The following is a 14,758-nucleotide window of genomic DNA, read 5'->3' as shown; positions in this document are numbered from 1 at the left end:
CCGAATCAGGAGACCGTCCAGTTCTGTTTTTTGTTTTTCGTAAAGACTCATTTTTCCATGCCCAAAAATGAGTTGTGTGTTGTTAAGTACTTCACGTTCCATTAGACTACTTACTGAATGGCTAATGATGAATATGTAAATTTCATTTAACGGAATGAAGAAATAAATGCAAAAAAAAAAAAAAAAAGAACGTCACAGCTATAGACGTAACTTCCGCAGAGACTAAATTTTTTTCAGTCTTTTTTCCGCAACTGCATAAGTTGCGTCCATAACTTCGATGTTTGCCTAAGGGTAATGAAATGAAAGACAACAGCTAGAAAAATCCACGTAAACAAAAGAAAATGAACACAGATGACTATTTTACGGCTTTAACCTAAATCAAGTTTTAAACCCTTGAGATAAAAAAGGTGCAAGGTAAAAGCAGTGGCGATTTCAAGAACGGAGAAAAGAAACTCTGTCCTTAATTTTCCAAACCTTGCTAGAGTAGACTTAAGTGGGCAAATGCTGGCGAGTATTGGTGCATTTGTAAAGCTAATATTTTGACATGCTCTAAACATCACGCTGACTGAGATACAATCTGAGTATACCTTAAGTGGTCCCTAAGTACTTAGAACACAAAGAAAACACTAATTCATCTTAAGCGATTCAAGAGGCATCTTGGTACCAAATCAAAAATTAAATGCGACAAAATTGAGGAGTCGGCATACGCATGATATTAGAGGTATTAAAACTGTTAACACAAGATTAGTTGCTAGACTGATTTTATTGTTTCTTAAGAGACTAAGGCCAAAGCACGATATACCCACTGATCGATCGAAATGGATTTAGGCAAACTAATCATCAATCATATCTCGAAGTAAATACATGTAGCCGCCACTAGCTGCCGCCAAGCGCGGGAAAACATGCAGCTAACTTCACCAGCGAAAAATGTCTGGTTGGTCGATGTACGACCACGTGACATAGATCTAAGCAAAGCGATTATTTCCTCGACATGATTCTGAAAAATTCATTTCCTGTAGTTTTAATAAAACTTGAATTACTGATATAAGATGGCTTATTCAGGGCATATTTACCCCGCGGTTTATTTAAATATATCTACAAATGCAAACTCAAACCACTTTACTGAATAGTTACAGAGTTGTCATTAATTTCCGCAATAAAAATGAGTAAGGGAAATTAGAATTGCTTCAATTACTCCAAAATGAAAGGCAGGAGATTAGTGTTTAATTTCTCAACCGTTTACATACTTCGGAATATCAGAAAGGTTTTAAATTGTCCAAGGCTAAAAGCTCCAATAAAATAGATTAGCGCGCGTCATAACCTGGAGCAACTTTAAGTAAACTTCATTTAGGATATCGTTGTTTTGAAGAAAACACTTGCGGGGGTTTCAACGAAACACTCTTTCTCGGACTTAATGGGGGAAATATGGCTGTTCTGGTGCGCTCCTGCAAAAACGAATCTGATTCCGAATACTGATACTGATAACAGGTGAGCCATTTTGCTTTCTAACATCATTTTTTGATTCTCCTAGTGGATGCATTGCTGTTTGTCGCCGCTTAAAGAGTTGTTTGGAAGTTACAAATGATTCTACCTATGCCCTTCCTCATTATTTTCGTCTTAACGCTGGTTTTCACTAGCAACGGAGCCGGAGATATGATGTTAGCGGAGTCATAAGAGCGCTTAATATATCTCATGCAGTTAGTACGCGCACCATGATTGGTTAGTTTAGCAGGCCGTATTTCACTGTACGGTCAGTGCGCATTTTTTTTTATCCTGGATATAAGCCCCCGTTCATAAGCCCTCTTAAAACACCTTGCTAATATGTAAAAGCCCAGCGCTTAGAAGCGGCAGTTTTGGTATCGAAATTTGCCTAGTATTTCGCACTTACTATTTCAAAGACTTAAAAATTCACAAGAGTACAGTCAAACCTCTTTAATACGGTCACCAAAGGGACAGAATTAAGTCTCCATTTTACAGAGGTGTCCGTATTATAGAGGTAGGAAATGTATGATTTTTGGCACTTCTGGGACCAAACGAACTGTCCGCAATAGAGAGGTGTCCGTTTTATAGAGGTTTCCGTAAGGAGAGGTTAGACTGTAGCTTATACAGCAAAAGCCGTGAACTACGTTTTACAAATTCAGTAATTAAAAAAAGTGATGATCGTACAAGGATTGGTGTAAATCAAAGATATTTCAACATACTACAACCGCAATTTCACTTAATACTGACATAAATGGTAGTTCGACATCTAAAAACTTTTTAAAGAAGCGCTTTTTGCCGACCGATATGGCGAGCACAAAAATTAACATAACCGAAATAATCAGTAGGCTTCTACGCGACGAAAGTGGTCAGAAAGCCCTTTGAGCTTAACTCAGAGCAACTCTTAGTGGCTCATTGCATTTATAAGTAAACTGTGAGCACCTTTTTGCTAGAGCAACTCTGTTTATCCGATAAGCAGCTTGGAGCAATGCTGAGTAAACAGGTGGCTGAACACAGTTTTGGCAGTTTGTTGAGTATATCTCATTTGCCAAATCATGGCAAGAGGACGGATGCAGCTCACAAGCTGAAACTTGGCAAGTGAAAAATATACTGATGAAAGATTTCTATTGACAGGTAAAATGTGACGTTTTCATAGTTTCCATGGCAACATGAACAATTGAATACAACCTTAAAATTTCACTTTCTTCATGACAACGTTTTATAATTCAATGCTATAATTTGTTGTGCAAAGAAACCGCGTGCTTTGATCGTCGTGGATATTGAATGAGTGCAAATTCTCATGCAAAATTGTGAAAAACTGCGGAGTTATAGGTTTAAATAGGGCAAAAAAGAACAAATTCTGTCCGAGGTCTGTATGATAAAAAAGGGCCTCAGAGTACTGTTTACCTGAGACGTGATGAGAAAAAGTATGTTTAAAAGGCTGGTTTACACGCCACCAGATTCGTCTCCAAGATTTACTAGTAAACTAAACTTGTCGAACACAAAAAATCCGGCCTGGTTTTTTATTTTGGCCTCTCTTTTAGACAGAGGAATGCAACGTGCAAATTGGCTGCCACCAAGGACTATCGTGGCGCGTGTGTTTCTTAAAATTTTATTTTGGGGTTGTCCAATTACCCATAGTCTCTCTAACGGAGCAATGTTGGAGAGACTGGTGAATGCCACATTATGATGCCACAGCTGATGCAAATACAATACACGAATAGGTCTATTTGTTTTCCAGGCCTAATCTACTGTGATCGAACATGATTGCTATTTTTGGGTGTACAAATAAGACTATTTAATAACTCGATGTAAAATTTGTTTCACTCTTGGACTGTCAAATTATTTTTCTCTAAAATCACCTAGCCTTTGCCTCAAAAGTCAAATGAATGTGCCCTGATCTGTGGATTACAAGTTTATTGTTTGATGTAAATTATGAATTTATTAACGGCAGCTTAGCTTTTAGCCCTGGCTAAATCTATATATTAGCGTCATCAGATAGTGATGAGCATATGTTAAGCAGGCAAAAAGTGTAAACAAAGATTCGCCTATACGGTCACTTTCTATGGCCCCTTCAGTGTCCGTATTAACGGGGTTTGCCTATACTTATTTTTTTTATTTAGTTACTATTATTTTCTTGGACGCCTAAACCCATACTTCGCCGAGAAGGTGGCCTATACAACAACAGAAAAACTTTAACTTTAGCGCCTACACTTTTTATAGTAATAGCTTATGTTTTTGGTAGGTTAGCATGTCAGAAACTTTTTGGGTAGCGGTCTATAACATAATTACTATTCATTCAAAATATTTCGCTATTTCCGATTGGCTCAAATTCCCCGGCTAATTCTTCATAACCAGACGGCGTTGACCAAATTTGGAAGATGCGAGGAATATACCATCGATTGGGTGGTATATTTGCTGGGAAACGAGGTTGATCTACGATATATTTCCATGGAAACGAAGCTGCTTGGGCCAAAGACGAAATAGCTGAAATCTGACCAAAATGCAGGAATGCGCAAAACATATTGCTCGATTGATGTTATCTACTTTTTTAGGAATATCTGCAAGGAAAAGACTTCTGTTCAGTTTATAGAGAAACCGTGAAAAAAGAAATAGGCAAAAGTTTGAAAAAAGTCTACGTGGAAGTATTCTTGTTAAAAGCTTAGAAATATTTTGAATGAACAATGAAACAATTATTGAATTCGGCTTTCGAATGATATGAAGAATTATGCTGGTCTCACATCATACTCACCCTCGCTCAACAACTGTTAAACGCCATCCGAACGGTGGCTCCACGCGATCCCCCGACCTAGTCAACCGCATTTTCATATACCGTACTGTGTTCCGCTTGATATCTGTTAAGATATCTGGTAGAAATAGGCAGATACGATCAAACTACGAAGGATAATAGGCATTGCCCTTTTTGTGGATGCAATGTAATGGAAGACGAAGTTCACTTTCTTTTCAATGTACTCTATGATTAGGAATGAATTTTACGTTAAAGACAAGACTCTGATTCCAAATATTACCCAGTTACCTATAATTAAACGGTTTGATTAATGAACTGATGAACTCTATAATTACTTTATCAATATACAATTCATAAAATGTATTTCAGCTTGTTTTGATGTTCGTGACAAATTATTATCAAAGTAACGTAATTGCCCTGTGTTGTAATTTTGATTCATAAAAATAGCTTTTGCAATACTGTATGTGCTTGTATGGTCATGCAAATAAAGCTCGTTTTTCACAGTTGTTGTAAAGTAATCTCTAATGACTAACAAAGCAAAACTTCAACATAGATATAGCTGTCCAGATTTGAAGGATTTATAAGGTCTTATAACATTCACTGTCGATGGAATACAAAGTAAGATCAGTTTCTCAGTGTCTATTTTTAACGAAGATACTTAGGCTTTACCAATGTATTCGGGAGACTGAAAATACCACAACTTATTCAAAGAATTTTATCACCAAATACATACATAATAGGGCCTTCATCCAAAAAAGGATCTGATTAAAGAGAAAAATAAAAATTAAGAGAAAAATTCATGAAAGTTAGTTGAAAAACTTACTACGTACTAACTACTCCCTTATACATTTCTCTCACAATTATGCATGTCATGTAGGCGGTGAAAATAAAACGAGAATTTAAGACGGACTCCACCAGAAAATTGAGTAATTTAAATTTTCAGTGGACAAAAAACTTGTAACAGAATAATTTAAACCATATTGCATTCTGTTTTACACTATTCAAGGGTTGTAGATATAATGAGTTATCTTTAATAACACCAAGCACAATTTCTTATGGGAGCCCGAGAAAATAAATTTCAAATTTCACAGGAATAATGCATGTTATGTAGGTGGGGAAAAATAAAAGGAAGAAATTTAAATTGCCTTTGGACTTAACACTAAAATAGCCCATCATGTATAATGAATTCACTAAGTTTTATCTATCCATCAAATTAATGAGGGAGAAGTTTGGGAGTGAAAATGGTTGATTAATCCCGTACTGACCCGAAGTATTGGAACAGCAATTTATTATAAAGGTTATCAGGAGGAGGGAACGTAAGAAAAGACGTTTTTGAGCGACGCACGTCAACTGAGAGCGGGCTTCTTGCATCCTTGGGCACTGGTTTTAGCTAAATTTTCGGCAAATCTTCTTTATAAGAGAAAGGACACTTAGCAGTACAATTTTGGTAGCGTTTAGGCATTTTAAATGTGAGAAGGGTTCACTTCCGGTTGACGTACGTCGCTCAAAAACGTATTTGTTTAAGTTTCCTAATGTTATTGGTTGTGGGCACTGTATCCAATCTTACTACTAGTATTGTGTGTGTAATAGATCTATGTTCATTTTATTTTATTGATTACCTCCAACGTGTTTCCTTCCCGATTAAAAACAAGTCGTACACTGCAAAGTGTTTCAACCCACATTCAAAATTTAACAATGAAAATGAGAAAAAAAGTATAATGCATGATATAAATTCAATTTATTACAAATAACTTACACCGTGGTAAAAAAACTCTGACTTTTAAAGCTGGGGATAACAGAACTTGTGAGCACCCTTCCGAGATTTTTCTCTCGAAAATATCTTACTTTAATTGTTCTGTAATATAATACAACGTGGTTCTAAATTTCGGGTCTAAGGATGGAATCCTAGCAAGTGACCATTCACATAAAAAAGTTATACTGCGCATGAGCAGTGCTTTTCTGTTGTACTGTTTACCATGCTGTGCAAAGTGGTTCTAACTTTTGAGTCTGTGGGTGAAATCCTAAAGTTTGACCATTCAAACGAAAGCTACTGAGCAGTACTTTTCAGTGGTACTGTTTATTATGTTGTACAAGGTGGTTCTAACTTTTGAGTCTGTGGTCATTCAAAAGAAAGCTACTAAGGTGTACTTTCCTGTGGTACTCTTTATTATGCCGAACAAGATTTAAAGGGACAGGTTCACGGTTACGCGCATGCTCGTTTATTAAAATGCTTTTTTCCTGCGGAGACATGCTGTATCGCCCATGCAAACAATATGATCATGTCAAAATGATGTCAAAGAACCAATCTGCACGTACACTCTCCTGGCAGTACTTAATCAACTTATGTGCAAATAACTGTAAATTAATCAACTATGCAATAAAACCTTCGGGTCAACAATAAATTCAACGTTGGTAGTGTTGGCATAATCCACTAATATTTTCTGCGATTTTAGCACTCCTCCATCCTACTTCAGGTTTCTCTGAAATACACTTCTACTTTGAAATACACTCTGAGATCGCTGAGATACATGTGAGTGGAATTATTAACCGATATAATTAATAATAAATGGAAAAAAGTAATTTAATTAATGAGCATGCGCTTAACCGTGAACCTGTCCCTTTAAGTTTCTCACTTTGAAGTCTGTGGGTAAAATCCTGAATACGACCATTCAAATGAACGCTACTGAGGAGACTGTGGCTGTGGTGCTGTTTACTATACTGTAAAACTATTTAACGTGATTCTAACTTAATGCGACTCTGAATTAAACCGCAAAGCATAACTATTGTCGAAATATTGAAGCGCTGAGAAGTAACTTCTTGCGGTACTCTTTGTTACCTTTGATAAGTGGGGGTTGGCAATTTGCCGCAAATTTGCCGGTTAGAGAGCCGTCTAGAATGTCACTTGCTAGGCACAATAAAAGCCAGTTTTCAGTTCGTCTAGTTGGCTCTCCTCACTTTAGGGGTGCGGATTCCAGCAGGCGGGTCAGTGAACTAGAATGTGAACGTTCAAATAAACTTTTCTTGTAAATTCGAAACTCGACCAGCAAGAAAAGAAGTAATTAAAAGGGAAAAATCGCGAAGAAAATGCAAATGTAACAGGAAAAGTATATTTGCCCACTGGGCAAGCAGGTGTGAAATGCAATTTGTATTAATGACTGAAAGTTTGTCTTCCGTTTTCCAAACGTGTCATAAATGTTGCCGAATACTTTAACTTTGAGTGAAGTCCTAAATATTCTTCAAACAATTTCCATAATTATGATTCGAATCACCTTATTTAATTCTTTCTTCAGATGTCGCAGCGCATTGTAAAGAGGAGGACGTAAAGAGAATATCACAGACTATTTTGAACATGGAAAACTTGGTCTCAAGTACAGGTAATTCTTCCTTTGAAACGTCACTCTCGCCAACCAATGCTTCATTGCTGAAACCAAGTCGACCATCAGTGGCCAACAAGTACCGCCATACAGCAGAGGAAACGCTTATTTTTGTGTTTATCTACACTCTTCTCGCGCTGTTGGTGATACTGAGCAACTCATTGATCGTTATAGCCTTTAAACGCAACAATAAGCTCCGCACTACGACCAACATGTTTTTCGCGAGCCTGGCAATCTCAGATTTTCTAGTTGGCGCTATCTCTATACCATCCTGGATGTATTTCCTGATCTACGACCTGAACAATTCTTTCCCAAGTGCGGCAAACATGCGGTTTCGTCGGGTCTACACGTTCTTCGATGTGTTCAGCGCACTTACATCAATTGCCCACCTTACAGTCATAAGCGTGGAGCGAAACATTGCTATTTCAAAACCTTTGCGACACCGTGTCATTCCAAAATGTTATTACCAGTGTGTTCTTGTTGCAGCTTGGATATACGGGATGATCGTAGCGGGCATCTTTATAACAGATTTCAAATCAGATTCATGGTCGAGATACCGAGGGCTGCTAACCACAACAGCTGGCTTCATTGTTCCACTAGTAATCATAATTTCCATGTACGCCAACATTTACAAAAACGTGAAACTGTTCAACATTCGTCGACGATCGTATTCTGTCAGCTCCATCCAGAAAAAAGTTCAAAATGAACGAGCAACAGCAAACACTGTTCTGATTGTCACCAGTTTATTTCTGTTGTCTTGGCTGCCATTTTTCACGCTTTCGTTGCTATTCATCTTCTGCCCAACGCTGAAATGCGTTCCTAGAGGAATGAGCCGTTTGTATCTGGTGGACTTTGCAAAGATTCTTCACTACGGAAACAGTGCCATGAATCCAGTAGTGTACACCTTTCGCAGTTCAGAAATGAGAATGACGCTGATACGGATCGTCGCTCCGTGTCACGTTCAGACGCCTGTCAACTCCGTGCAACGGGTCATTCCTCCAGCCGCCCTCAGAATTCCTTTTGAAACCGCGAATGGGCGTCATTCCTTATCACCATCAATTTACAAGGAGGTCAACCGCCAGGATCTTTACTTGTGATAAAATTCTCATCCGTGCGAACTTTAGAGAACGGCAGGGAACAATCACTAACTCTCCTCACATCAGCTGGATTCACGCGCCGTGCGCGGTCTTCCAGACATCAAACAGGTTCCGAGTTATCAAACGTGATGAGATTTGTTCAGTGAAAATTAAAAAGGACGAGGAAAACGTTCTTTTATTCTCCTTTTTGAAGCAGAAAAAAGAAGACATTTGTGTGGATTCGAGCACAGCATGCTATAAACCGTCTAACGGTACTAACTACAGCTTGTGTTCACATAGAGCCAGCTGCGTCCATATGGTGAAGCAAGTCGCGAATGTTATTCATCTCTTTTAATCGAAAGGCCTTCATATCTTGACTTTCAATACGAAACCAGGAAAATCATGCATGCCATTAAAAATAAACATAAATTTATCTCAATGGTTGTTTAATTGCGCGTTACGTCAAAGTTAACGTCACTCAATAATTTAAGGTCCAAATAGTCATTGTACTGGAAACGGTTTTTGCATCAACACTATTTTTTAAATGTTAACTTTACACACGCTTTCTCTCCTTGCTTTTCAATAGCTTACTTATCAAAACATCATAGCACGTTCAAGCAGCAAGCGTCTCGTTCCGAAAACCGGCAAAAGCACTGAAACAACAGTGCAATGTCGCAATTTGTACCAATCATCGCACTTTGTATATGTAATACCAGTCGCAATTTGTAATAAACTGTGTCGCACATTGTAATAAAAAAAAATGTCACAATATTTAATAACTGTCCATCGTACTTTGTAACAACCTAAGCGGTGGTACAGCCGAGATTTATCGACGCTACCAGTGGTTTCCCAACGAAATGACGGTCTGAGGAACAGGCGCAAAATGATTCCATATTGATGACGAGTCACTACCCAGATCTGAAAGTGCTTGTGATTGGTCGTGAAGCATGGGAAATTTAGTTCCACTCCCCAATGGTTATTTTTCGAAAAAATAATAACTAAAAAAAAAAAAAAAAAAGCTGTAAGGTTTTCTAAGTTACGTTGCTTAGCTTTTCAAAGCATACCAAAACTTAAAAGCAAATAACGCAAAAACGAACATTTTTTTGTATGGTCCTACGATAAAAACCGTAATGAAAATACAAATAAGGCGACATGTAAAAATAAGCTTCTTGTCTTGTCGAAGATCAAAGTCATAAAAGCGAACCTCATAGCAAGAGAATAAGATAACTAAAGTTTATTACGAAGTGGGATGGAATTATTACAAATCGAGACTGCTTAGTTTATCACAAAGTGCAATGGAACAGTTATTACAAAATTCGACAGCTATTCAACAAATTAGCATGATTATTATAAATTGAGAGAGAACAAAGAGCCGTATCATAAATTGTACCTCATGGATCAAGAAATGGTACCCTACGAGCAGTGGTTTCTCCTAGCCAGACGCTACGCTACGAAGCGGGAGAGACCACCGCGAGCAACCGTTTGCTTCTTTGATCGAGCCGCCGTCCAGCGCCATGGACGAATAAATTAACATTGACCAGGGAAAACCTATTTTGCGCTCTTTCAGTTCTTATCGTGAATGTTCCTACCCACTTACTTTGTCAAGTGTAGGCGAACCCAACTAGAGTTAAATTCCTCGGAACCGTATCCAAGTTCAGCTAAAAAAATTGTCCTTGCTTGTTTACGTTCTCTGTGAAACGCGAAATTCGGCATTTTCACGACGGGCAGGGGTCATAGGCTCCTGCGACGGGCTCGTGCAAAACGGCAAAGAAATGCACAAAAATATGTGATGCACGTGCAAAGTTGTTATGTTGCTTTTTACACCTATTGTTGTTGTTGTTTTTTTTTTTAACGTTCTCGTTGCCGTCGCGTCCTTGGATCTCAGAGTCCTTGATGTTTTTTGCGAAACAAGAGGAAGTGATGTCATTGTACGTTTTGACGTGGGCGTCACGTGAACGCGCATGCTCGACGAAAAAGCAAACGGGTGCTCGCCGTGGTTTCTCTACCTTCGAAGCATAGCGGTGGCGCCTCGCGATCACCCATACTCAATAAGGAAAGGGAAACAAGTGTTTTGCAGCGCATTGCCTTTACACAGGGAACGTTCCGATCTCTTTTAGAGGGATTTTTTTGGTGTCTAGCCTAGAACAGGTTTTATAAAAGGGAAGAGTCTGGTAAATAGTGAGTGTTTCAGACTAACTTTGACGAACTATTAGGTACTTAGAAAAGCGACGACGCACGTAAACCGGAAGTGGACTTTTTGCACTCTTGAGCCGTGATTTTGAACAAATTTTTGGGCAAATTGTCTCTATAGGAGTAAAGACAGCTAGCAATACAAATTTGGTGGCGTCAAGGCATATTAAAAGAGAAAAAAGGCTCACTTCCGGTTGAAGTGCGTCCCTCAAAAAACGCTTCACTGCTTAAACTCCCTAATATCCGAAGCATGAGCGGCTTCCTTGGTAACACCTGTGGGCGCGAAATCTACCAGCAACACCAGCAGGGTGTCGACTCTTGAACTGGTACCAGGTCACGACTTAACAACCACAAGTAATAATGTCTTCCTCCAAATTTATCGCTGGATAAGGCCTTAAAAGAATTGCAGGGAAACTGATCCATTTAAGGTAAGACTTTAGAAGCCTAAATACAAATCAAATTGAAATGAAATGATACCTCACTGTAGGGACATAACGAAGTTGTCAAGTATCTGTGACTGTAGTTACTGAGACAAAGGAGAGCGCTAACGTTGGCCACCACACGCGTTGTTATCTGTGTACTAATGAAGTTATGTCGAGAATATCCTGGACATCAAGAGAAAAAAATTAAAAAGCTGCTCTCAAGATGCCCCAGTATTTAAATGATTGATCAGCAATGTTAATATAACGTCTGGTAAATTAGTAAGGAGAAGTAACGGCTTGGTCGTGTACGATCAACAATAAACTACATCAAACACTGAGCCAAATGTATCATCAGAAACACTTCAATATTTTCTCAACTTCAGGGACTTAAATTATTTTCCACCCAATGCCCTTTTTCAATTTGGTTGTATTGGTTGCAAATACGGATCACCTGGGCGTCGATTGCAGTTGCTCTTTAAACGGAAGTATGTTCCAAAAAAGATAGACCTGTATTGGTGGGATATTTACAGGCCGATATCAAAAGCTATGGCTGGTTCCGAAACAGGAACTCCGCGAATCACGAACTACTCCCGGCTTTTTGCGTAACCTCAGAAAATTGAAACAATAACCATCACAAATAATTATAAACATGGCAGCTTTGCGCTAGCTTGTTCTCTTAGAATCAAGAGAGGCACTGGCCAATAGGATTGTGGCGCTGGGGACGAGAATGTCGACTCAGTACTCAGTTAAGTGACTTTCCTACGATCTATTAGAAACCAATTACTGTGAAGAAGGTAGCTTACCGTATTCATTCGAATAAGCACCGCATTTGGGGCAAAAAGTTAATATGTGCCGCCCCCGAGTAGGCGCCGCGGCCCTGATATGATCAAAATCAAAACAGATTAATTCTGTTCGTTTAATACGGGAAATAATAATACAAACGTCGCTGATGACGGATCCGGATGGGCTTCGATAGCTCTGCGTAACTTTCAAGCAATTGTTGGTGTTGAAGAATATTTCTTTGCAATAAAAACCAGCCGAATCTTCATTCTGTCAATAATACGGTAGTTAAAACAATTTTTGCAATACGCAGGACTGTCAGATTTCTGACTTACTTTAATTCAAAACCAAGTGCGGTGTCATAATTGTAATTATGTTCATAAGTTGGTCCATGGTGAGCGCCCTTGCGAGTTTTTGATTTTGGTTGATTGGTTTTCGCAGTTTCTTTACAGATTTGGTAAAATGAGCCATAATCAGACATAATCATCATCTTCGAAAGTTCTGAATGATTCTTCGCGCAATAAAATCATGGGTCAGCATGATATTATCTCGCAAAACTATAACTGTCATAACTCTAGGGATTTTGGCGTATCTGTACTGGCTACACGGCCATTACAAAGAATATATCGCATCAAATGGAAATGACATTGACAAAAGTAACGCCTACGCGCGTGAAAACGCCCTTTTCGCGGACTTCATGGAAACCTGGTGCCGAGTAAAACGAATGCGAATGGACTGGAACAAAGTGTTACGGCCATGCGCAGACCACATGGCGTGGGGAGAAGGGAACTGGGGACAACAAAACAAGACAGACGCAGCGAAAAGCTATTTGACACTGTGGGATATCAGACCGGCCGGGCAGTTTAGTCGGTTCGATATCCAGTCTGTCACACGAGACAACATAGACAAAAAGATTGGAGGAGACTCGTGGCGGGTCCATATACGAGGTCCATCCTCCATGTCTCCGACAGTAATTGATCATAACAATGGGAAATACGAGGTCAGTTTTCTTGTGTTGGAACCAGGAAAGTACGACGTTGAAGTCGTGTTAGAGTACTCGCTATGTGATGGTTACAAAGACCCACCTAAGGACTGGTTTATAGAAGGTCAGTGATTGTAAATAGGTTATGAATATTAGGAGATACCTTCCCAATTTACAAGGTGTTTATGGTGTTTATTGTTTGTTTGCCAAAAATTGTACAAATGAAAAAAATAAATCTAATTACTTAAACTCTCATGGCGAGGAAGCCCAAGAGAAGCCACCGGGCTTATAAGGAATGGGCTCCCTCAGTTAGATAATTAGAGCAAAATATCATCATAATTACACATGGGGAAATGAATTGCAGAGCTACAGTAAATCTTAAAATAAGTATATTAGATAGTCGTACTAATCATAGTTCTAGGCTAAAAAAAGCGAAATGACAAAAAGAAAAAAACAAAAACAAAAACGAAAGAAAATAAAAGAGCAAACGAAGAAAAAAAATACATATATATATATATATATATATATAAATTACTATTTACGATAAGAGGAATGCTTTCAGCTTACAGCAAAAGGAAGCGGTATTTGTTGCATTTCGAATGTCAAAACTAAGAGAGTTAAAAAATTTAGGACCTTGGAAACTGATGGAGAATTTTCTAATATTAGTCCTGCATTGCTCCACTTATGTCCAGAAATGCATGCAATGGCGAAAATGGCGAAACTGGCGAAAAATCGCCAGCCGCTGGCGATTTGAATTGGATGCCAAAAGTGGCCCCTTGGAGGCTGGCAATTTTGGCGAAATTGGCGATTTTGGCAAAAATCACCAGAGGGCTGGCGATATGTGGCAAAATATTCAAATTAGATGTCCAGAAATGCATGCAATGGCGAAAATGGCGAAACTGGCGAAAAATCACCAGCCTCTGGTGATTTGAATTGGATGCCTAAAGTGGCCCCTTGGAGGCTGGCAATTTTGGCGATTTTGGCGATTTTGGTGAAAATGGCGATTTTGGCGAAATTGGCGATTTTGGCAAAAATCACCAGAGGGCTGGCGATATGTGGCAAAATATTCAAATTAGATGTCCAGAAATGCATGCAATGGCGAAAATGGCGAAACTGGCGAAAAATCACCAGCCTCTGGTGATTTGAATTGGATGCCTAAAGTGGCCCCTTGGAGGCTGGCGATTTTGGCGATTTTGGCGATTTTGGCGAAAATGGCGATTTTGGCGAAATTGGCGATTTTGGCAAAAATCACCAGAGGGCTGGCGATATGTGGTAAAATATTCAAATTGGATGTCCAGAAATGTATGCAATGGCGAAAATGGCGAAAAATTACCAGATCACCAGCCTCTGGCGATTTGAATTGAATGCCAAAAGTGGCCTCTTGGAGGCTGGCGATTTTGGTGAAATTGGCGATTTTGGCAAAAATCGCCAGAGGGCTGGCGATATGTGGCAAAATATTCAAATTGGATGCCAAAAGTGGCCCCTTCAAAGTAGATAACTAAAGAGGTCCTTATAACTGTGAGGCAATAGTACTAAAAAAAGTTCAAATTACTTGCCTGATAAGAGGCTCCAGTAACTGTGAGGCAACATTTATCAAATACAACTGAATCAAATATATGACAAAACAGCTTTACCTAACTGTCAAACAACATTATTTTATCAAATACAACTGAATCAAATATATCTGAAAACAACCAATGGAAGTC

The 14,758-nt window shown here is 38.8% G+C and overlaps 2 protein-coding genes across 2 annotated transcripts in view; both read left to right on the top strand.

Annotated features, from left to right (window-relative positions):
• The first annotated feature begins 1,176 nt into the window (after positions 1-1,176).
• LOC140944161 (melanocortin receptor 5-like) lies at positions 1,177-8,939 on the top strand. The gene is made up of 2 exons (XM_073393287.1): positions 1,177-1,488; positions 7,519-8,939. Exon 2 carries the CDS (start codon positions 7,578-7,580, stop codon positions 8,697-8,699), a length of 1,122 nt encoding a protein of 373 aa, XP_073249388.1. The 5' UTR covers positions 1,177-1,488; positions 7,519-7,577; the 3' UTR covers positions 8,700-8,939.
• A 2,244-nt stretch (positions 8,940-11,183) lies between these two features.
• The window catches only part of LOC140944162 (uncharacterized), a 14,602-nt gene continuing 11,027 nt past the window's right edge, over positions 11,184-14,758 (top strand). Inside the window, exons 1-2 of the mRNA XM_073393288.1 lie at positions 11,184-11,296; positions 12,512-13,176. Coding sequence (XP_073249389.1) covers positions 12,576-13,176 — 601 coding nt within the window. The 5' untranslated portion in view covers positions 11,184-11,296; positions 12,512-12,575. The remainder of the gene's footprint in view (positions 11,297-12,511; positions 13,177-14,758) is intronic.

Source organism: Porites lutea, chromosome 7 (genome assembly GCF_958299795.1).
Source record: "Porites lutea chromosome 7, jaPorLute2.1, whole genome shotgun sequence".
Taxonomy (NCBI): Eukaryota; Metazoa; Cnidaria; class Anthozoa; order Scleractinia; family Poritidae; genus Porites; species Porites lutea.
Note: the sequence above shows the minus strand (reverse complement) of the source record. Positions and strands in the feature narration are given on the sequence as shown.